Below are 24,269 nucleotides of genomic sequence, written 5' to 3'. Positions count from 1 at the left end.
TTTTTTTTTTTTGAGCAGGCCCAGGCTGGCCTTAAACTTGCATTCCTCTTGCCTCAGCCTCCTGAGTGCTCAGGTTACAGGTGTGTGCCACTACATCCCACATCCAGCTGTGACATCTTGCTCACTGTCTCAAGGCACCATAGGACCCCCAATGGTAGGAGACAAAGGGTGCACGTCTGTCTGTGGGCATCTTCTGATCTTCTTTCCATCACAGCACCTCTACCCTAATGACCTGATTTATTGTATTCACCTCCCAAAGGCCCCATCTCTAAATGCCATCATCAGTTGCAGTTTCTGCCCTCTCAGTACTTCCCTGTGGGGATTAAATGTCAGCACAGGAGCCTTGTGGAATGCACTCAAAACCATATCCAAGCCACAGCAGATAGTGAGAGTAGATATGAACGGTCCAGTTAAAGACTGGAAATATCTGGCAATTAACATAATGCTGCAATGAAGATGAATGCCAGGAACACTGGATGAATGAGTAGAGGATTAGAGAAAAATGTCACAGATTATGCCTAGATTTCTGACCTGGCCAACAAATTGGGAGACAATCCAACTCGAGGAGAGGCTGGAGGGGGAGGTGTGGTATGGACACAAAGCTCTGAAGAGACCATCTTCAGCTGGCAGTGGGTACCACAGTTTCCCCTATGCACAGCTTCACTTGTTTCAGTTACTTATGGTCATCTGCAATTTTAAGATACTAAACAGAAAATTCCAGAAATAATTCCCACTCAGGACATGAATCATACCTTTGTCCAGTGCACCTCACTGTCCTGCCACCTGCCCACCTGTCACTTGTTACCACCTTGGTTGTCAGAGCAACTGTCACCGTATCACAATGTTCAGTATTATCCACGGTGACCTTGGGGTGTACTCAGCTGCAGATAAGGGGGAAGTCTGTATGTTGATATGGGAGAGAGAGTAATAATACAAGCTGGGCAGCAAGTGGTTATGTGTCAAATAGCTACTTTGGAGATTGAGATCTAGCGGATGGAGGTTCCAGGCCAACCTGGGCAAAAAAAAAAAAAAAACTTTGTGAGACTCCACCTCAATTAAAACAAGCTGGGCATGGTGGTGTGTGCCTATCATCTCAACGATGGCAGGAAGCCAAAAAATAGGAGGATTGCAGTTCAGGCTGGCCTGAGTAAATAGTAAAACCCTTGCTCCTATATAACCAGAACAAAAAGGGCTGGACGTGTGGCTGAAGTGGTAGAGCACCTGCCAAGCAAGCAGGAAGCCCTGAGTTCAAGCCCCTAATACCGTACCTCCCAAAAAAGAAAAACTGTTGAGCAATTTAATATAGCTTTCAATGAGCATGGGCTGTTATTCTGACTGATACTCCTGGAGTATTACAACTTCATTCATGGAGGCCCAGCCAAGGATGTGACTCCTGTCACGATCAGATCTATGTTCTGAATTCCATTTGTTTTGGTTCTGGACAGGATTACCTTGAAACTAAAAGGATGATTTTCCCAAGATTTTACTTTCTCAGCAATGTTGAACTTCTCGATGTCCTAAGTGACAGCAGGAATCCTGAGTCTGTGCAGGTAACAGCACATTCTGATAGCAGTACTCTTTCCTGACCAGGTCAGGATTTTGCGATGTTACTGACATTGTTTTCTGACTCACAGCCTCATCTTGGGAAATGTTTTGAAAATATAAAACAAGTATTGATATGCAAAGAAGAAGTTGGCCCTCCCTCTGTCAAAATGCTCATATCTGCTGAAGGAGAAGGTCTTATACTGCCAAAGTACGAGAAATATGCTACTGACTGAGACCTGTAAAGCTGACTCATTTCAAAGTCTCTGCTTGGAAATTCCCAGTATTGTAAAAGTTTGCTACACAAACTATTTCTTCAAAGGCCTTCACTTTCCTCTTTTCACCACAGCACACTCTTCTCTCACCTTGCTGTAATGGCAAGTTAGGAAAGTAATCTTCAAACCGTAGACTGTCATTAAACTGCATTAAGTTTCCTTAAAACCTCCTTTTTGGTTGTATGAAATGAGCATAAATAGGAAGGAGATTTGATATTTTGAGGTTGTTAATGCTTCTTCTACCAACTCCTTGTTTCACTATCCTGGGCTCTCAGACAAATAGAACAAGCAAGGCCCCTCTGTTCCCCTGGGCTGACTTGCCAGCCCCAGCTGGGCTCTCTGACCTCTGGCATGTGCTTCCTGATATAAGTTAATTTGAGAAATGCCTGTCCAAACTTTCTTAGCCACCAAAGACCCAACCCAACTTTCCTGTTTAAAAAAGATCATGAACAATCCAAAAATTTTGTAATATAATTCATTTTATAATTCATATTTTGCATATCTAATTATTGTGTATATTTATGGTTTTGATGTCAGAATTTTCTAAAGATAGATAATATGTTTTCAAGTTAAAAAACTAGAAAAAACAGAAAGTATTAGAGAATTATAGTCCTTTGTCCCATAAGTAATAGACTTATCAAAGACTGAAATATAAAAATACAAATTAAAATAAGATTATAATACTCTTCATAATTTTTTGAAACAAATTATAGGAAAGTTCGTATAAGAAGTGCTGTAGAGCAGTGGCTGGTAAACATAGAAAAAAACATGATTGATATGCTTAAAAAGTAAGTACAATTTTAACTGCTAAAATGATATGACATACAGATCTGTATTAAATTTGGTTAGCCACTAATGTAGGTTGAAATGTTCAGAAAAGTTTCTGGCATGGGCTTTGATAGAGCAGAGGGTACCTAACTGTGTGCATACAGTGTGGGGGTGTCCTCATGGCTGGCACTCAGATGGGCTCTGTTATGTTGAGTTCATAGGCACCTGAGAACTGACTGGATCTGAACATGTGTCTGCTTCAGCCTGCTTTCAGAAGGCATTGTGCTCAGTGACCTCCAGTTTCATCCACATTGCCACTTTTACTTCCCAAATGGTTTACTAGTCTGTGTGTGAGTATGTGTGTGTGTTTTGGGGATAGAACCCAGGACCTTGCACATACTAAACAAGCACTCTACTACTGAGCTATGTGCCCAGCCTGGTTTAGTCCTTCTGATGTTCTCCTTTTTATGTTTTAATCTATCATTGCTATCTGCTTACAGTGAAGAAAGTATCTCAGTATAACCTTTTCAAACTAATTTGACTACAGTTTTATTATATTTCTAATTATTTAAAATTGGTTATAGAAAGGCTATTGATCTTGAAGTTTTCATATCCATATTTACTAATACTATTCTGAAAGCCAGTGCAAGGTTTCTAGAGCAGAGCCCATTGTTACTAACTTACATCAGTAATTATGTTGGCTGTCCCTCACCCCAACATTTATCCCTTAGTGATAAGATTGTACATTTAAGGAGGGACTGTTGTAGGCAAGAAACCCTGAACAAAATGGGTGTAGACATTTACATAAGAAAGACAAGCCTTGTTTTCAACTATTACCCTGGGATTTTTCTGGTTAAAAAAACATTGTATAATTTGCCAATAATAATAGTCCTCTGCCTTTCTTTACAATTCTTTTTAAAGTGTCATTTTCTCATCATGATGTTCTGAATAACAACTTTTATAAAATGTTGAAAAGTACAGGTGAGCGTGACCATTGATTTTTGTTCCTAATTTTATTGGGAAAGCTTCTAGTGTTTGATCGTGATGCTTAGGTTTCTGGAATATGCCTTCTATCAAAATAAACATGCCGTACCCTGTTTATAACTTGCAACGTTTTAAAATATTTTGTTTTAAATGACAAATAATTATGTACATTTATGGGATACAATGTAATGTATCATTCCATATGCTCAATTTTTGTGAAGAGAACATTTTGAATCTGCTCCTCAAACAATTTTAAATCTACCATACTTACTAAAATTGATCACTTATTTCCCCCATTTTGACCAGCATCTCTCTCTTCCCATCCCTATCACACATCTCCACCCCACCCCAGCCTCTGGTGACCACCATTCTACTCTCCACTTCTATGAGTTCAACTTCTTTATATCCCATGTAAAGGCATGAGGTCATGTGGTATTGTCTTTCTGTGCTTGGCTTGTTTCACTTAGTATAAGGTTCCCCATTTCTACCCTTTTGCCACACATGATAGATTTTCCTTCTCTTTGGAAGCTGACTAGCATTTCACTGTGTGTACCACATTTTCTGTGTCCATCCATCTTCTGATGGGCACTTGGGTTGTTTCCATGTCTTGGCTATTGTTAGTTATGCTACAGTGAACATCTATGCAGAAGTCTCTTCAACACCCAGATTCCACTGCTCTGGTGCATATTCACTAGTGGGCTTGCTGATCATATGGTTATTCCATTTTATAAACTGTACCAGTTTATGTTCCCACCACAGTGTTCATTCATGCCACCACTTGCTGTCTTTCATCATTAACTAGAGCATTTTAACAGGCATGAAGTGGTGTCTCATGGGAGTTTTAATTTACACTTCCCTAAGTTTAGTGATTTGAGCACTTTTGCACATACCTGTTTCCATTTGTGTGTCTCTTTTTTAGTAATGTCTAGTCACATTATTTGCCAGTTTTCTAATGAGCTTATTTGTTTTCTTCCTGTTCAGTTGAGTATTTTATATATTTTCAGTGTTACCCTTTTTTCGGATACATTTCCCAATTCCCTCCCAACCTATGGATTGTCTCTTCCCTCTACTGTTACCTCTGCTGTATAGAAGCTCTTTAGTTTGACCAACCCCATTTCTTTACTTTTGCTTTTGGTACATGTGTTTTCAGAGTTGTGTCCAAGAAATCTTCACCCAGACCAATTCATGACACATCCCCCTGTGTTTTCTTACAGTGTTTGTATAATTTCAATTTTTAATCCTTCATTGCATTTGGAGTTGCTTTTGTGTATGAGGTGAGAGAAGGCTCCAGTTCCACTCTTCTGCATGTGGGTGTTCAGTTTTCCCAGTACCATTTTGTGAAGAAACTCTTGCTTCTCTGTTGCTTATTCTTGGCAGATTCACTGAAAATCAATTGACCACAGATCTGCAGATTTATTTCTGTGTTATTTGACCTGTTCCATTAGTTTATGTGTCTACCTTTGTGCCAGTACCATGTCATTTTGATTACTATAGCTTTTTTGTAATAGATTCTGAAGTCAGGTAGTATGATTCCTCTAGCTTTTTGCTCAACATTACATTGGCTATTCTGAGTCTTTTGTAGTTCTACAGGAATTTTTGAATTGATGTTTGTATTTCTGTGAAAAATGGCACAGGAATTTTGACAAGGATGCATTGGCTTTTTAGATAGTTTTGGGTAGTATGTTAGTTAGCTTTCTGCTACTGTAATAAACACCCAAGATAATCAGTTTATAAAGAGAAAAGGTTTATTTTGACTCACAGTTCTGGAGATTCCAGTGTTTGTAGACCTGTGGCAAGGCAGCACATCATGGTGGGAGCAAACGGCACAGCAAAACCACGCATTCCATGGCCAGAAAGTGAAAAAGAGTGAAGGGTAGCAAGAGTCCCACAACCCCTGCAAAGGCACACTCCAATGACCTAAAGACCTTCCATCAGGCCCCACCTCCTACAGGTTCCACCATATCCCTCTAGCGCCACCTTGGGTAATCAAGCTTCTACCACATGTGTCTTTGGGGGACACTTAAAAATCCAAACTGCCCTTTGTAGATCGCTTGGGATAGTATGAACATTTTGACAATTTTAATTCTTCTAATCCCTGAACATTGGGATGCCTTTCCATTTATTGGTGTCATGTACAACTTCTTTCATCCATATTTTATAGTTGTTGGTTTGTTTATTTGTTGGTTGGTTGGTTGGTACTAAGGTTTGTACTTGCCACTCTACCTCTTGAGCCATACCTCCAGCCCTTTTGGCATTGGGTGTTTTTTTTTCAGATAGCATCTCACTTTTTGCTCAGGCTAGCCTCAGACTGCAGTCCTCCTGCCTATGCCTCCCATGTAGTGAGGATGACAGACACGAGCTTGTTTGTTGAAATGGGATCTCACTAACTTTATGCCCAGGCTGACCTCAAACTTCAATCCTCCTGATCTCAGCCTCTTGAGTAGCTGGAATTACAGGTATAAGCCACTGCACCTGGATTTTTAAATAGTTTTTAGTTTACAAATCTTTCACCTCCTTGATTAAATTACTCCTGAGTATTTTTCTTTCTTGCTATTGTGAATGGGATTGATTTCTTCAGAGAGTTTACTGTTAGTATAAGGAATCACTACTGATTCTGAGAGTTCATTTTGTATTTTGCAACTTTGCTGAATTTGCTAATTAGTTCTAAAAGTTTTTGGTGGAGTCTCTAAGGGTTTTCTATAAATAAATTCATGTTCTCAGCAAACAGTTTCACTTCTTTCCTATTTTGATACCTTTTATTTATTTTACTGTCTACTTGCTTTGGCAGGAATTAATGGTACTGTGTTGAATAAAAGTGGTGAAAGTAGACATTCTTGTTCCTCATCTTCAAGGAAAAGCTTTCAACTTTTCACTGAAGAATATGATATTAGTTATTATTAGCCTTTATTATATACCTAAGTTTTTGAGAGTTTTAAATCAGAAAAAGATGTTGAATTTTGTCAGTTGCTTTTCCTGCAGATATTGAAATGATAACATGGTTTTTGTCCTTCATTCTATTAATGTAATCTATCACATTTGTTTATTTTTGTATATGTTGAGCCATCCTTGCATCCAGGAGTCTACTTGGTCATAGAGAATGGTTCTTTTAATATGCTGTCGAATTGTTTTGTTGAGGATTTTTGTAATCTATGTTCATATAGACACACTGGCATATAATTTTCTTACAGAATACTTGTCTGGCTTTGGTGTCAAGGTAATGGTGGACTTGTAAAATGAGTTTGGAAGTACTCCTTCATCAGTATTTTTGAAAGAGTTTGAGAAAGACTGTTACTAGTTTTCCTTTAAATGTTTACTATAATTCAGTAGTGAAGCCATCTGGTCCTTTAATAGGAAATTTTAATAATTTTTAATTAATCTCCTTACTCATTTCTGAACTGCTCAGATTTTCTATCTCTTCCTGACTCAGTCTTGATAGCTTATATTGTGTAAGAATTTATCCAAGCTGAGTGCTGATGGCTCACATCTATAATCCTAGCTACTTGATAGGCTGAGATCAGGAAGATTACAGCTCAAGGTCAGCCCAAGCAAAAAAGTCCTCAAGACCCCATCTCAACCAATAGATGGGTGCAGTGGTATGTGCCTGTGGTCCCAGCTATGTGGGATCGGGAGGATCAAGGTTCCAGGCCAGACCAGGTGAAAAAATGTTTGTGAGAGCCCATTTCAATGGGAAAAAGATGGACATAGTGGTGTATGCCTGTTATCCCAGGAATGACAGGCAGCATAAAATGGGAGGATCACAATCCAGGCCAGGCTGGGCAAAACATGAGACTCTCCTCATCTCCAAAACAGCCAAAGCATAAAGGGGTGAAGAAATGGCTCAAGAGTTAGAGTGCCTGCCTATTGAGCTCAAAGCCCTGAATTCAAACCCCAATACTACCAAAAAAAAAAGAAGAAGAATTTATTCAGCAGGGTATGGTGGCACTTACATAACTTACATATAATCCCAGCTAGACAGGAAGCTGAGGGTAGGCTATCCAGTTTTTACAAATTATTGTTCATAGTAGTATCTTACAACCCTTTGTATTTCTGTGGTATAAAAGCATCTCCCCTTTTTTCCAATTTTATTTATTTGAGTTGTCTCTCTTTTTTTCTTAATCTGGCTAAAGATTTGTTGATTTTATTTATCTTTTCAAAGAAATAATACTTAATTTCTCTGATTTTTTTCTATTATCTTTCTAGTCTCTATTTCATTTACTTATGCTCTATTGTATTTGACTTTATTGTATGGCTTCATATTCATATTGTATATGCTCTATTCTATTGACTTGTGGCTTAGTTTGCTCTTTTTCTAGTTCTTTGAAGTGTTATGTTGTTCATTTGAGGTCTTTCTCTTCTTTATTGATTTATTATCATATTATTGTTGTGCTTGGGGTACATTGTGACATTTACAAAAGTGCTTACAGTGTATCTTAGATTCACCTCTGCCTCTTTACCCATTATCCCCCTCCCCGCCTTCTTAGAACAGTTTCAACAGGTCTCATCATTCCATTTTCATATGTGAAAACATACTGCTTCCACCATATTCACCCTCCTTCACCCTTTCCTTATGCCTCCCCCAGACCTACCTTTCTTTGCTCTTTTGATGTGAACATGTACTGCTGATGAACTTTGCTCTTAGCACTGCTTTGGCTGCAGCATCCTGTGAGTGTGTTATGTTGTGTTTCCATCTTTTTCTCGGGAGCCATTTTAAAATGTCCCCTTTTTTAAGATTTTTTTATTAGCTTATTGGTTGCTCAGAAGGAAACTGTTTAATTTCTACCTAATTTTGAATTTTTCAGGATTTCTCCTGTTGTTGATTTCTAGCTTTGTACCACTGTGGTTGAAAGGTATACTTCATATCATTTCAATTTTCTTAAATTTGCCCAGGCTTATTTTGTGGGCCTACTGTATTGCTATGGGTTGGATATGGTTTAGTGTGTCCCCCAAGAATTCATGTTGGAAGCTAGTTTGGTCCCTAGTTTGGTGATGCGGAGGCGATAGAGCCTTTAAGAGGTGGGCCTAGTGGGAAGTCCTTAGGTTACTAGGAAACTTCTCCAGATGGGGTTAAGATATCTCTGTGGGCTCCCTGAGCCTCTGTGATAGCAAGTTGTTCTAAAGGTGAGCCTGACCCCTGATTGCTCTCTGGCTTCCTGTCAGAACATGTGATTTTTTTCCTCTCACATATACTTCTGCGATCTGCCATGGACCATCACCAGAGCCAGCCCACTACACTGCTTGAACTTTTAGTCTCCAAAACTGAGTTTTAAAAAAACCTCTTCTTTATAAAGCTGTCCTTTATAATATAATCATAGTGACAAAAAGCACCCCTACATATATGATAGATCCCAGAGAAAGTTTCATGTGTGCTTGAGAAGAATGTGCATTCTGCTGAAGTGTTAAGTATTGTCTGTTTAGTCTAAAGTTCACATCCAATGCTTATTTTCTGACTTTCCGTCTGGATAATCTGAACATTGTTAAAAGTGGAATATTGAAGTCCCTTACTATTACTGAATTTCAGTCTATCTCTCCAGTGTTGAGTAATTGTAATCATATAATTATATCCTCCTGGCTAGTTAACCCTTTTATCATGGTATCATGACCTTCTTTGTCTCATTTGTAATTTTCCACTTTCACTGTATGTGTGTGCTTAAAGGTGAAGTGAATCTCTTATAGGTAGCAAATAGTTGGATCTTTTTTTAAATTTCATTCAGCCACTCTGTCTCTTGATTGGAGAATTTAATCTATTTATATTCAAAGTAATAATAATTATTAATAGGTAAGATTTTTAGAGATTGTTTTCTGATTCCCTTTCTTCCTCTCTTCCTCTGTTGCTCTTGTCCTTTGGGTTTTGATTCTTCTGTGGCAATATGCTTTTAATCTTTCCTTCTTACCTTTTATGCTTCTACTACAGTTTTGGAATTTTAGTAACTATAAGATATATAAAATATCTTTTACCTCTAGCAGGCAGTTTTTATGCTAATAACTTAAATTTCATCACATACAGTAATTCTACACTTTTACCCTATTTTCCCCCAGATTTTATATTTCTGATGTCACAATTTCTTTTAAGAATTTGTATATCTAACAAATTATTGCAGCTATAGTTGTTTTTAATATTTCTCTTTTAACCTTCATAGTAGATACAACATTTATTTCCACAGCACTATTACAGTATTAGAGTATATTTTGAATTTGACCATGTACTCACTTTACCTGTGAGTTTTATACTTTGATGTGTTTTCATATTATTATTCATTTCACATATTCTTTGTCCTTTTCCTTCATCTTTTTGTTTTTTGAGACAGGGGATCACTATGTAGCCAGTTTGGCCTCCAATTTGCAGCCCTTCTGCCTCAGCCTCCCAAGCACTGGGACTGCAGGTGTGCCCTACCACACCCTACTTTTCTTCATCTTGAAGAACTCCTTTTAGCATTTCTTGTAAGGTAGGCATCATGGTGATAAATTCCCTTAGCTTTTGATGGTCTAAGAAAATTTTTGTGTCCCCTTCATTTGTTAAATACAGGATTTCTGGGTATAGCATTCTTGTTGGTTTTTTTTTTGTTTGTTTGTTTTTAGCTGTTAAAATATATCATCTTACTCCCTCTAGCCTCCTAACAAATCCATTGATTGTTCCATGGTGATTCCCTTGTATGTCACAAGTCACTTCTCCCTTGCTGTCTTCAAAATTCTGTGACTTTAGTTTTTGACAATTTGATTATACTGTCTCTTGGTTTGGTATGGGCTCATTTGGATTAGTCCTATCTGGTATTCATTGGACTTCCTGGATCTAGATTTGTATTTTTGTTCTCCAATGATAAATCCTTGCTTGTACAAGCAAGGTTGTTTAAAAACCAAACTCTGGCATAGATTTGGGTAACTCTGTACGCAAACTTGTCCTCAGGAAGAAACAGGGAGCTGAGATTCCTTCCTGGTTATGTACAGTGCTCAAGGGGGAGCTTGTGTGCAAGTGTCACCTCTTTTCCTACCCACTTTGATGTGGTTCTTTTCTCCACTGTCAACATGCAGCAGTTTTTCCCTCCTTTCTGGCATTCTCTCAGAAGGAATTGACCATGGGTAGCTGTTCAGTTGGTGCATGGGAAGAGGGGTAATTGGGACCTGCCATTCTGCTTTGTAGCTCACATCTACCAGTTTGCAGTTTCTATAAATAAAATCTATTAAAAAAATCAAATACAGTTTAGCCTTTAACTTATGAATATTGTGAACTACATTTATAAATTTTGTGATGTTAAACTTTCCTTGTGTTTTCTTGATCATTTTTAGCCCACACTACTTTCTAGAAAAGTTTATTAAATATTTCTAGAAAACCTTATTAAACATTTCCTACATTTTTTAAAGTTTGCCAATTTCTCTTCTTTATTTTAACATTCACCATGTATTTTCATGCTGTATTGTTTTATATAGACCTCCTTAGTAGAGTGTATGTTTAGTCCGTATTATCAGTTTTTGTACCAGTTAATTTTTAACTTCAATGCTCTTTTAAGCATTCAGTGCTTGCATAATACTGTTCCCATGATCACAGATATTCGGATCAGTGTTGCTTTAACATTTCTGTGCCATGTTAACATTTTTTGCATCAAGTATAAAATGAATTCTACTTTTAATTTAAAATTTTTTTCTATGCATAGAAAAAAAGTATTTTATCAATGGTTTTATTCTGTATACCTGGAAGATCCATTCTCAGCTTTTTTGTCTCATATGTATTTGGGACATTCATGCCCATGGCATAGGTTCCTTTACCCTCTGGTTTTCAGATGGCTAAGGCAAAAACAAGGCTCGCTCTTTGCCTCACTAGGGTTTTGTCAGTAACTGTCTTCCTTTACTGAAAGCAATGGCTTCCTGCAGGTATACCCTTCCCTAAGTCTCCCGCCTTCACCAGGTTCCAGTGAAATTGCTCACTCTCCTCACTCCTTTGGGCCCAGGGCTGGTAGTAACTTCCTGGTGTTGCCAGACCCAGTACCTCACCATTGGGTCCCCTTACCCTTGCCCTCACCTCTGCTCACAGCCCTTCACTACACTCTTCAAGTAACTTTCCAACTTTCATTTCCTGCTCATGTAGTGAACAACCTGCTGTCTTTTCAACACTCATTTTGACATTTTGATTACTGTCACATTTTGACTCATTCTTAACATCAACATCATGTTTTCTGATGGCTTTGGGGTGTTTATTTTTTTTTCATATCTTACTGTTAGATTGTTAGATCTTTTTTTTTTGGCATAGTTGTGTGAAAGTCATAAACATCTTCTACAGAACATTAACATTTTAACACACCCAATACATTCTTCACTTCATAATTCCCTCTCATCATTGCTCCCATATTGAAATCATTTGGCATTTTATTCCAGGTTGCTATTTGTTCTCTTGTATGGATTAATAATTATCTGGGCTTATTAATTTTCATCTTGTTTTTTGTTCATTATAGGCCGCACATTTTATTTTCATTTTGCTGTGTCCTCAAGGAAATTTTTTCAGAAAGTATTTGTGGGTGGCACATTTTTTTTTTCCCTCATACTTGAATGTCAGCTTTGCTGAGCATGGAATTAACTCCAAATTCAAATTCATTTGGTTGAATTTTAGCTCACCAAAATGTCACTAAAACCATTTGTTGATAAGACAAAACTGGGTTTATTGAACAAAGCAGAGCACTACATAAAGAAAACCTTCCCAAGCACCCCAGAGGAGGAAGGGTAAAATCGGGGAATTCATTGAAATGTGAAGCCAGGGCTAAAGGCAGGCCTTTTAGCATGTAAAGGTCAGGATATAATAGTTTAAGATTGGTGAACATAGCAAAGCAGGAGTTTTTGCCCCTTTATGCTGGGTTTGGGAAAAATCGCCATTTTCATGTTCCCCACATGACCATTCTGCAATTCCGCAAATCTAGCGAGGGTTCTAGTAACACATTATTGGATCTTTAGATATAGTTTCTATCCCAGCAATGTTTTCTTGACTTTTAAATGCATACTTGCATTAATATCTTTGGAGGTGTCATTTTATTTCTTCAAATGTTAGCGCACTTTGGCAGTAGTCTGTCGCACCAGAAAACATCAACAGGATTTTCATCCTCCCAGGTGCAGCAATCACCTGGCTGGGTGGTTGTTGGTTGTGACCAATTGTAAGATTAAAGCACAGGAGATGTCTCAGAGAATTGATGAAGAAATTGCTTCAAAGTTAACTTCTTTGTTGTCACTGCTTCTTCATTTCAAATTTTCACTTGGTAGGTGTTTGTGCTCTTTTTCTGAACTATTTGGTTATTCTTGGTGGTCTATTCTTGATTGTACTGGTGAGCCCCTCTTCTCCTATAACCAAATGTTGGCTCTAAATATAGCAGCCCACTGCAGTGGCTGCAGCTGATGTGCAGGGCTGCAGGACTGGCCTGTGAGTGGCTTGTCGTCTAGTGTGTGACAGTCCCTTTCCACCTCTCAGGTGACACTAGGCCTTTCATTCCAGCACTGCTTTAAATATTCTGCCTATAACTGGAGAATGCCAAGGTCAACTTCCTGTGTCTCATTTCTTTTCCTTTCTAGTTCCGTCCCTCCCTTCCTTTCTAACTTGCCCTCCTCCTGCCTCAGCCTCCTGAGTAGTGGAATTACCAACATGTGCCCCGTGCTCTCTCTTGATTAATTATCACAGATATCTCAAGGCTCCCTCCCACATTTGCTAACAGCTGGCAGTGGATTTCCTGGTTTCTCCACTCTTCTTTCCATAATTCAATCCCAATTTGCTCTCCATCTGCTAGAAGTTGTCCAGGTTATTGATGTCCTGGAGCATACCTTGTTGTTCTCCAAGACACACTTATATTTATTTTTCTGTATATTTTCTATCATTCAAAGGATATGGTTCAGGATGAAGATAGGATTATTGGTAATTCAAAAATTTTGATCAATTTTCCCCAGAGAATCTATGAGCAGAATAAATATTTCCAAAACCCTGGATGAAATAAAATATAGAAAATATAGCATGTTTGGGTGTGCTTCTGTGTGTAAACACACAAAAAAATACATCAAAATGGAAACCAAGGGCTGGGAATATAGATCAGTGGTGAGTGCTTGCCTAGCATATGCAAGGCCCTAGGTCCATCCCTAACATCACAAAAAAAAAAAAAAAAAAAAAGAAAAGAAAAGAAAAAAAGAGACAGAGAGACACAGAAAAATAGAGAAATAAATAAAGCCTAAAATAAACATCATAATTACAAATGAATTAAAAGATTTTGTCAAAAGAAATGTGTTTGTTTGAGAGATACAACATTGTGATGAAAATTACAAATGAAAGTATTAAAGCTATTTCATGAAGCTATAAATGAAAACCATATTTGAAAATAAAATTTAATGCCAAAGGCATTAACTGAAACAGTCATTCTAATTGATAAAAGATGCATTTCCCATTGACAATGCTTTTGAAATACAGTCATCTCTAGATTACTTAGTAAACCCAACAATGTAAATGCCATGTGAATAGTTGCTGTACTGTATTGTCTGGGGAATGACAGAAGCAAAGTATGCACATGTTAGGTAGAGACACAGCTTTTCAATCTGCAGTTGTTTGAATGCATGGATATGGAACTCCCAGATAGAGAGGTCACACCCATAATCCCAGCACCTGGAAGGCTGAGGCAAGAGGATCATGAGTTCAAGTCTAACCTTGGTTACATATACTGAAATCCCATTTCAAAACAAAAGTTGTTATATACATACTTCTCATTTATAGAAATGATAAATAAGAAAATAATAATAGATAGAATTGGCAGTCACAAAAAATTTTAAAGTGTCAATACTTTATTTCAAATATTCAAGTAATATGTAAATGAATTTAAGATTAGCATGTAAAACAGTAAAGCTATTCATTAACTTTTAAAAAGTTAATGAAATTCAGTGCTGAAGATTTATAAATGTCAGTAATAAGGAAACCATAAGTCAGAAGATCAGTTTGACTATAAAGAAACTTAAAACGTCTCTATTAAAAAATACCATGACAACATCAAAACATGTAATGTTTGCATATATCAACTGCGGTCTTAAATGGTCTGTTTATTTTTCAAAAATCCTGTCTTCTCCATCACAATTAATTTAAAACTAAATGTGGGGCTTTACTGTTAAAATTAACTGGCAATTTCAGCCCGGTATTTCACTTTGCAGAAATTATTTTAAATACGGATTTTGCCCTTGATGACATTTGCAATTTGAAGCTAATATATCTTCTTCTAATTTAGCATATATTTTTACTGTCCCTGAAGGTAGCCGACCTCAGTAGAAAGTACAGGTAAAGTCAGAGTGTGCACTCTGCATGGGCACATGACTCCTTGTCCATGAGAGCAGCAGACATTTGAGGGACTCTGCTGAGGCTTGTCATGCCTGTCATTGAGGGGCCATGGTCCATGGTTAGAAAGGGATGATGTAAATGCATTTCTGTTTGTAGATTTGTCAGTCAAGGTGTCGAAGACTGGAACCACCAGATCTTTTCCCTGTGGGTGTTGTCTCATCCAGGACAGGTAGTCCTCACTGTGGTAAGTTCGCTGCTCTGACGTGTGTAGGAGAGTGGCTAGTGTTGCTGCATTGCTAAGAAAGCAAAAACTTGGAAAATGAATCATTATGAAGGGTTCTAATACTTGTTGCTTACTTTGAAGTGCATTAAAAATAAGGTGGATGTGTGTAGATAGATAAGCAATCAAGTAAGTATAACCAAAAGTTAATTATAAAATATAGGTAGTGGGTCTATGGATTAGTCACTGTATAGTTTCAACTTTTCTGTAGTTTAAAATTTTCCAAAATATCATATTAAATGAAAATAAATCATAAATCATTTTTGTGTTTCCCATTGCTGTCATTAAAAAGTTACAAATCTGGTGGCTTAAAACAACAGGAATTTGCTCTCAGAACTCTATAGGTTAAAAGGCCAATGCAGGCCTCCCTGAGCTGAAATCAGTGTCAGCAAGGCTGTGTGCTTTCTAGAGGCCACCAGCATTCCTTGCTTGTGGCTGCTTCTGGCACGTTTAAAGCCAGCCATATTACATCTCTCTGGCCTTCTTCTGTAATCACATCTAAAATTCTCCGGTTTTAAGGATACATGTGATTATCTTGGACCCCCCTCAGATAATCCAGAGCAATCCCTCCATCTGAAGACTCTTAATGTAATCATATCTGCAAAATCCCTTTGCATGTAAGGTAACATTCACAGGCTCCTGGGACTAAGACATGATGTCTTTGTAGGAAGCCATTATTCTGCCTAGTATATGCATATTGCTAGTGCTAATACTGCTTTTCTGCAGGTCAAAAGAGAGAAGGAAAATTAGGAAGCCAAAATTGGCAGCTTTTTTTGAGAGGCTGTTAAAAAAAAAAAAAGCTAGCCCCAGAGGCACAGTTTCCCCCAGCAGAATGTATAAAATAAGGGAAGAGGGACAAGGAAAGACCCACGAACATCAGCATTTTAAAAAACAGCCAAAAGAAGGCAAATCCATAGAAAGGACTGAAAAAAGAGTAATAAAGGAGGAGGAGGAAGAGGGGGAGGAGGAGATGGATTCTGAGAGTGGCCATGGAAGCTAGGGAGAAGAGCAGACTCTTTGTTTCTTTGATCTTTGACCTTTCTCTAGAAAAAATAGGGTGGTCATTAAAAAGAGGGAGTAATCATTAATTCTCGAAGGCTCTGGAGAGGTCTGATAACTCTTTACAGTCAATTACGAACCACTGAGACAGACTGAGACAATAGGTGTTTGTTGTTGTTCCTTTGGCAATACTGGAGCTTGAACTCAGGGCCTAGGGCTTGCTAGAAAAGCACTCTAGCACCTGAGCTGTGCCTCCAGCCCTTTTTGCTTTAGTTATTTTCTAAATAGGATCTTATGTTTTTTGCTAGGTCAGCCTCCAAAGGTAATCCTCTTATTTATGCCTCCCACATAGGGTCCCACTGACCTTTTTTTTTTTTTTTTTTTTTTTTTTTGTACTGGTGGTTTAACTCAGGGCCTCCAGCTTGCTAGGCAAGCATTCTACCATTTGAGCCATGCCCCCAGTCCAAGACAGTAGTTTTCCTGAAAACTACCGGTGAAGATAAAAACCATGTTGCCATGAGTTACCACTATCAAGTACTTTTAAAACATACTGTAGTTCCATTTTAAAGTAACTTGACATCTTTTTACTTTGTCTTGACTCAACACAATTTTCAAGTCTTTGTGAAAATAATCTGGGACTGTAGACAAAAATTTTTCCAATCAAATCTTTTTGTCCCTTTTGCTATCCACTTGACTGAACAAATCTCAAGTCTTTAGCTGAAGGACTTGTTTAAGCAGTTCTATACAAAGGTGACAAAATTATGAACTGATCTGCGCATTTCTCTAGTTTAATCAATTCAGGTGATCAACTCTGGTCTATTAAGAAAAGATCTTCCCCAAATTCTTGGTGCTCCAAACATGCTTAACAATAGGAAGCTTGCAGTATTTGCAGAAGTGCTTTATGGTAAGCGTTAGCTTCATTCGCTGAACACACTTTTGCTCAAGTCTTTCCAGCATGTGCTAATCTCCCATCCCAGGATGCAATCAGCCACTCCCCTTGCTCTTGCCCTGTGGCTTGTGTTACATAGGTAGGAGTTGTCTCTGAAGAAGTATAAAAGACATTTTTGGGGGAGAGGGGACAATGAGATGTCTGTATGTGAGAGAATTTCAATATGGACTTATCCAAGACTTATTAACTAATATTCTTCTATAAGTAAATAAGAAAATGAAAACTGGATGTTCTTGAAGAATTGTCTGACGGGCAGCAGTACAGGAGCATGTGACTCTGCTGTGACCTGACCTGACCTGTGGTTTTGCTCCCCCAGCTTCCCAGGCCATCTCTAGCTCGATGGATCTGCTGAGTGTGAGGCTTAAACATTCTGTGAAAAACAGTTTCTGTTGCACACAACCAAGAATGCTGATTGATGCACCTGGTTTCTCTTACCTTGGTCTGAGAAAAATCTCACCACAATATGTATTGCCTCTATGCTAATTGTCCCCACTGTATAACTTTGTATCTAATATGCTTTTTAGGCATATTAGCACATCTCCAAAAGAATCCAGTATTCCCCCTCACCCACAACACACTCTTCCTGTAGAGAGTACACAGTCCACCTGTCGTGCAGCCAGAAACCCCTAAGCTCTCCTGTGTCTCACCCTCCTTTAACTTCCAGAGTCAAACTGACCTTAATCCAGCTGCCTTTCTAAAATAACTCTGGTATTTATGGGAAGAATGAATATGAAAGATGGATCAAATAACAGAAGTTATATAATTTTCTTTGAAATCTACAATTATACATAATGTGATCTGAGCATGTTACTTCTGAGTTTAATGTAGAAAGCTGTAGGAATCTCAACTTGGGGTTTTCTACCATTGTTACTGTCCCTAGGCAATTACTTAGTGATGATAGGTTAAGAATGTGAGCTTTAGAAAGTATAAGTGAATAAGGCCCCCATCAGCATCAATCAAAATTCAGTCCTTAACTTTGAAATACATACAAATGTTCAAGTTTCTCTTTTACACATGCAGATGCACTCATACATAGCGTATCACATATACTTCATGAAAACATATTTCAATTTAAAACAAAATGTATGTTTCAATATGTATCCCTTTCTTTTTTTCAGAGCCAGATCATGTTTTACAATGATTGTATCAAAAGTTTTGAGAGTTCTCATTCAAAAGAAGAGTTGGAGAAAGTCCACATTGATGTGATGAATCATCTAAAAGAAATTGCAGAGCTCGTTGTGATAAACACTAGTAACTTGAGAGCAAAAAGTGTTCTAGAGGCATTGCTCACCCTTTATGTCTACTGCAGAGATATTGTGGTAGATTTGCTACTTAAAGATATCTTCCATGCCGAGGATTTTGAGTGGACAAGGTGGGTAGCTATAAAGCATGGCTACAGACAGTAACTTCTCCAGCTGTCATTTTCAGGGGTTTGCTGCCACCTTGTAGTGTCACATTCCTGCACGTTCCTCCTCCTTTCCTACTGTCCCTCCCCTCATTTTCATTTCTTCCTGCTTGGTCTTCCTGATCTGTTGGCTTTTGTGGGCCACTAAGCCAGGGAGGCCTCCCTCCTGCCTCTTTTCCCTAGTGTCAGTTGTAGAACAGATCAGGTTGAGGATGCAAATGGGAACCTTTGCAGCCAGCTCCCCGTCCTTCTCCCACCTGCAGTCAGTCAGTAAGGCATGAAGGCATGTTGGCGAGGCAGAGAGTGAGAGTAAGACTCTTGTATTAAACGTGAAGTTTTTCAAAGGTCTTCTCTGTTTTTGCTGATGGTTTTATTTTCTATTATCTAAGATTTCACTTGGTGGCAGTTTACACATTTTTAAATTACTTTTATTTTTTAATTTTTATTTTGAAAATTTACTCACTTTTTTAGATTTCTTTATAATCTGCCCTGTTGTTGCAGAAAGCATTTAAGAGGGCTTATGAGTATATGCATGCAGCTACACAATTTACACTACTATAACATAAATTGCAAGTGGAAGGAAAGAAGTGTAGAGGAGGCCCAGCGCTGTGTCAGACTTTCAGTAACTGTGGATTCAGTCGGAACAGTGCTAAACTACTGAACCGCATAGAGACCACTTTTCTCATGACATTGTTTTGATGCTTAAAAAATATCAGTGTTTGATATTTATCAGAGTGTTTGATAGTGTCTATTTTGAGAAGTGAGTCACTGCTGATGAATGCATTCCCATAAAGCTAGCAGCAGATCAGAGTCCAGTCAGAGCCTTGGAGGAGAAAAGTTATCCTCACGCCAGAAATCAGTTTCTCCAAAGTTCAGTTTTTTTTTGATCCTTGGGTATCATTTCACTCAGGTGCCCTTGTAGGGGTTGCACTGGTGTTGGACGCTAGTGTGCATTAAGGTAGAAGGCACCCCTGACATCACACCCAAGGCAGGAGTCAGCAAGGCCACTGGTCTCTGAGTGAAGAGTGCTTATAATTGCAGTCTTAGGATTTCTCATAGCCACGTCTAATGCAGTCATCAGCAAAGTTTATTTTACTGTTCTGGTTTCTGTTTGTCTTTTAATTACTACTCCATCTTTAAACTTGATTATGTTTCTACATGTGAAAAAATAATGTATGAGCATTCAAATCACTTTCAGGCACTTGCAGTATAAGTGGAATGAAAAACGCAAGTTGTGTTACGTGTCTCAAGGAGATGCCAGCTTCGTTTATGGCTACGAGTACTTGGGCTGCTCCCCGAGGCTGGTAATCACACCCCTCACTGACCGCTGCTGGCTGACCCTCACCGGAGCCCTGAGCCTGAACCTGGGCGGTTGCACAGCTGGCCCTGCAGGTTCAGGGAAAACTGAGACTATTAAAGACCTGGCAAAGGTGAGTGACTCTGAGTCTGCAGCAAAGCTGTTTTGTTTTTCTGTCATACAAGCTTTAACACCATTCCTGCTGTGAAGATGTTCATTGTGATTACCAAGGACATTCATTAGTTTACACAGTTCATTAATTCATTAATTAATTAATTTTGCAGTACTGGAAATTGAAACCAGAGCCTCACACATAGACGGCAAGGGCTCTGCCACTTAAGCCACACCCTCAGAACTTGTGTGTGTGTGTTTATTTGTTTTTGAGATAGGGTCCCCCTAACTGCCTCTTCATAGCCCATGCTTCATGCAGCTGGGATTACAGGATAGCTGGGATTACAAGTATGTAGATTTGTGTGAAAACATGACCTTAATGCTGCATGAACTGATCAGCTATCCTATAAAACCATATGTATATTTATACTATAATGAGTTCAGTGAATCTAATTTGGTATATAATTCATCTTTCTATACTGTAAATTTTTTTCCTGAAAGTTTAATAAAGGCATTTCACTACTCTAGCAGTTGTAACATTATTTTGTATCATAGTTCAAGAACTATAGTAAAATATTTTTGTTTTCCAGGCCTTAGGTAAACATTGTGTAGTCTTCAACTGTTTTGAAGATTTGGATTATAAGGTAAAGATGAAACATATGCACTCAACAAAAAATATTGTACATATAAAGTAATTCACTGAAGAATGAAAAAATAAGAAAAATAACTTAGAGATATTAAGTGTTGATAAAACTACAAATGCTATTCATTCTTTTAGCTAATAGGGTAGACTAGAAACTTAGAATATTGTAATAGAAACTTTAAGCATTGTATAACTTTGTTTTAGTTCAGCTGAACTCTGAACAATGGTTTTCAGTCTTTTTGACAATAGGGATTCTTTTAAGACAAATTCTAATATAGAGCATGAATACCTAAAACAAGAGTACTGCTTTACTAATACAAATTTAAGCCATCACCCTATACATTTATTTACTGAAAAAGTGATTGTTAAAGTCAAAGAGATTATTATGATTAACAGTAAAAAGTGAGACTTTTCATAGATGATAATTACAAGTTTATGTCAATCTTGTTTTGTTTTGGTTATAAATTTTCTAAGAAGTCTAATACAGCCTGAAAGTTTGTTATTGAAATTTTGTGAACCTCTGAACCTGTCTGTTACAAATTTAACTCACGTTTCAAAACAGTATAATTTGGGGTTTTGTTTGTTTTTTCTGGTGTTGGGGGTTAAACCAGGTTCTGGATCATAGATAAGATGCTCTATCACTGAGCTTCCTCTCCAGCCTGGCAACTTGTTTTGTATGTTAATGAAAGCCAAAAAAAAAAAAATCCCATGATAAAGAAAAGATTCACATTTGAAATAAAGACAGATGTGATTTCTAGGGTGGGAGGAGGCAGATTCTCTGTCCAGCCAAGCCAAGGATCTTCCCGCTTTTTCCTCTTTCCTTTCCTCTTCCATCTTGCTGCACAACTGCCTAAACCTCAAGGTCTCCACTTGTCTTCAGCCCAGGATTTGATGTTTTGTTGATGGTGGTTTTGTTCTGCTGTTTTCTTTTTCTTGCTAACATTTATAAATGAGTAGATTTTCAAGCGGCCTTTTAACCTGCTCAGATTTCTTGTGGTACCCAGGGTGCAGTTCCCTAACCTGCCTGCCTGAGCCCTCTGTATCACCTCTGTCCCCACTGTGTCCCCTACTGTGTCCCAGCTGCCTGAACTTGCTATGTCCCCTGCTCTGTCCCTGTTGCCTGAGTGGCTGGCTACCTGGGGTCAGGCTCTCACAGGAGGTGGCTATGAACCATAAAAATGCCTGCAGGGAGGAAATGCAGAAGGCACTGGCTTCGTATGGTAAGATAGGAAGAATTCATTTCAACTTAAGATCCCAGTAAAAAGTTTCATTTTTATAGTAACTTCTGTCATCAGTCTTTTGTTGCTTTTCAAAGATAGTGGGAAAGTTCTTCTTCGGGTTAGTTCAATCAGGCGCCTGGTGCTGTTTTGACGAGTTCAACCTCATAGACGTGGAAGTCCTCTCTGTCACCGCCTCGCAAATCCTGCAGATCAAGGTTGCCAAAGATAGCTACTCTGTCAGGTACTCACACCTTCTGGGCAGGGTCTGTCACCGTGTGTAATTGCTACTAAGTACTTTTCTGCAATAACTGTTTGGGTCTTCTGGCTTTCTGTTTTAAAGCACATACATAAAAGAATGGCACCAACCTTAAATGTTTCCTTTGTTTGGCAAATAATGTGAAATACATACAGTAAGCCTACCTTATCCTGAATTTATTATACATGGTTTTGACCAAATGCAGTCAAATAATAATAATAATAATTTTTTAATAAAAAAATTTCAAATACAAAAATTTGAAATTCCTACACAAATTCCACAGCTCAGTTGATATAGAGAAGTTCTCAGTCAGTCCTGTGCTATTGTCATTGTGTTTAAATTGTTGTGTGATCTGCTGTTTCCCTGCCCTTAATTTTGTGAAAATATGGCTCCCCAAAGCAAATAGTGCCCCCAAAACAGTGTAAAAGTTATGATAATCCTCCCAAGCCAAAAAAGGGAGCCTAATGTGCTTGATTTAAGTGATAAAGTGAAAATTTTAGATATGTTGAAAGGCAGCATGTCTTTAGTGGAAGCTGGGTGGTGTTATGGGGAAAACAAATCAAGCATCTTCAGTGCAGCACTGAACTCTGTAAGTCCTGAGCATCCATGGACTTTCCTCATCGGTGTCTCCTGGGGACCTTGTACTCACAGATACCCAGCATCTACTGTGTAACTCTGACTTGCACATCAACTTAGAGGGCCCAACCTTGGGACAGTCTCTGGAACTACCAGAGCATGGATGCATATATATTCTAGTTACTTTTTTTTTTCCATCTTAAAGTCTCTATTCCATTTTCATCTTAGAGTAATTCCACTTGAAGAAACCAAACAAAAATTGTGGATTTTTTTTCCTTAATTCTACTGCCTTTAAAAAAAGAAAAGTCACACTGACCACATACCTGAAACCCCTCTTGTCTCATCATTCTGAAAGAAGGTGCAGATTACTAATGTCTAGTGACATAAGCTACATTTTCTTCTCCTCAGATAAATTAAGGAGTTCACATGATCTACTTTATGGACAAACATGAGTTTGTGGGTTTAAGTTTTCTGTTCTAACCTAACATTTCTAACTCATGCTCATGGATGCTAGCTGCAGCTTTGCTTTGAGCAACAGTCCTGCTCACACTGTTGAGTCGCACCACTCTTGTCAGCCTCTGCAGTTTCTCCTCTTGTGCCTGGGGCTTCCCAGGTTCTGCCACCTTTCTTTTCCTCACGTTTTGACTACTATCTTTGGTATCAGCCAAAGAAATCCAAGAAATCACCTCAAGTTTCTTCCATCATCTTGTCCAGTGGTGCTGAATACACTCCACTATGGCCAGCCAAGGGTTTATGTCACAGTGGTCCCAAGGCTTCCTACCTAGGAAAGGAGATTTGGGAAGGAGACAGGCTGTGTCCATCTGAAGCAGGAACAGGTGCTGGGCATACTCCATTCTGTTCTCCATTTCTCCCCAAGGGTCATTCCTAGTTCCTCCCTATGTTGATCAACCATCCAGATGGAACCTTCTGGAAGTATCAAGGAGTCTCCCTTCCTCCAGCGTACTCAGACAAGACCCAGTACATCTGAATCCCAGCAGGGTCACATCACTGGCTCAAAATGAACCTCTCCTTTCTCCTCTCTCTCTTACTGCTTTTTCTAGTATGCTCTGTTTGGATTTAAATGTAACAGCCTTAAGAACATTCCCAAATTCACTGTAATTTGAACATATTTTGGCCTACAGAAAACTGTTAAAGTGATGAATATTGTAATGTCTTGTAGGTTTATACTGGATGGAAAAGAAATGCGTATCAACATGTCTTGTGCAGTGTTTATCACTATGAACCCTGGGTAAGCATCAGTGAGTCTGCTGGAAGTAAACACAGACCAAAACCCTTTTCTTAAATCCTGTTCACAGTGGAGTTGTCTGACACAGTGCATTCATCCCAGAGCCCTTCTAACCCCTGTACCACTTATGAAGAGACACTTCCTAGCAGCTCTGCACTTGTCCACATGAATTAGCTCACAGCAAGCTTCTGACCAAGGTGCATTTCCCCTTCATGAACATCCAGAAAGAAAGAGAAAGGTCAACATTTGTCACAAGTCAGACACAGGCAGGAACACCCACAAAAGTGTCAAGAGTGTAAGAATGTGGTGGCCAGGTAGTGTTATTAAATGTCTGATCAAACTCCAAATTAGTCCAGGCCATCAGGGAGCTGATGTGAGGTGAACCATGGGAAGAAATACAATAAACCAGGACACTCTTGAGATGAAAGGTACAGGAAAAACCA

At 38.5% G+C, this 24,269-nt stretch overlaps 1 protein-coding gene across 1 annotated transcript in view; it reads left to right on the top strand.

Moving 5' to 3' along the window:
• Dnah14 (dynein axonemal heavy chain 14) overlaps positions 1-24,269 on the top strand; it is a 279,653-nt gene that overhangs the window by 115,320 nt on the left and 140,064 nt on the right. The window contains exons 22-30 of the mRNA XM_074044804.1: positions 1,446-1,550; positions 1,635-1,753; positions 2,531-2,605; positions 15,001-15,088; positions 18,191-18,444; positions 19,676-19,907; positions 20,476-20,529; positions 21,844-21,989; positions 23,761-23,829. Of these exons, the coding sequence (XP_073900905.1) occupies positions 1,446-1,550; positions 1,635-1,753; positions 2,531-2,605; positions 15,001-15,088; positions 18,191-18,444; positions 19,676-19,907; positions 20,476-20,529; positions 21,844-21,989; positions 23,761-23,829 (1,142 nt within the window). The remainder of the gene's footprint in view (positions 1-1,445; positions 1,551-1,634; positions 1,754-2,530; positions 2,606-15,000; positions 15,089-18,190; positions 18,445-19,675; positions 19,908-20,475; positions 20,530-21,843; positions 21,990-23,760; positions 23,830-24,269) is intronic.

The sequence above is a fragment of the Castor canadensis genome, chromosome 11, assembly GCF_047511655.1.
Source record: "Castor canadensis chromosome 11, mCasCan1.hap1v2, whole genome shotgun sequence".
Taxonomy (NCBI): Eukaryota; Metazoa; Chordata; class Mammalia; order Rodentia; family Castoridae; genus Castor; species Castor canadensis.
The sequence above is the reverse complement of the archived record's forward strand: the minus strand, read 5'-3'. Positions and strand labels throughout refer to the sequence as shown.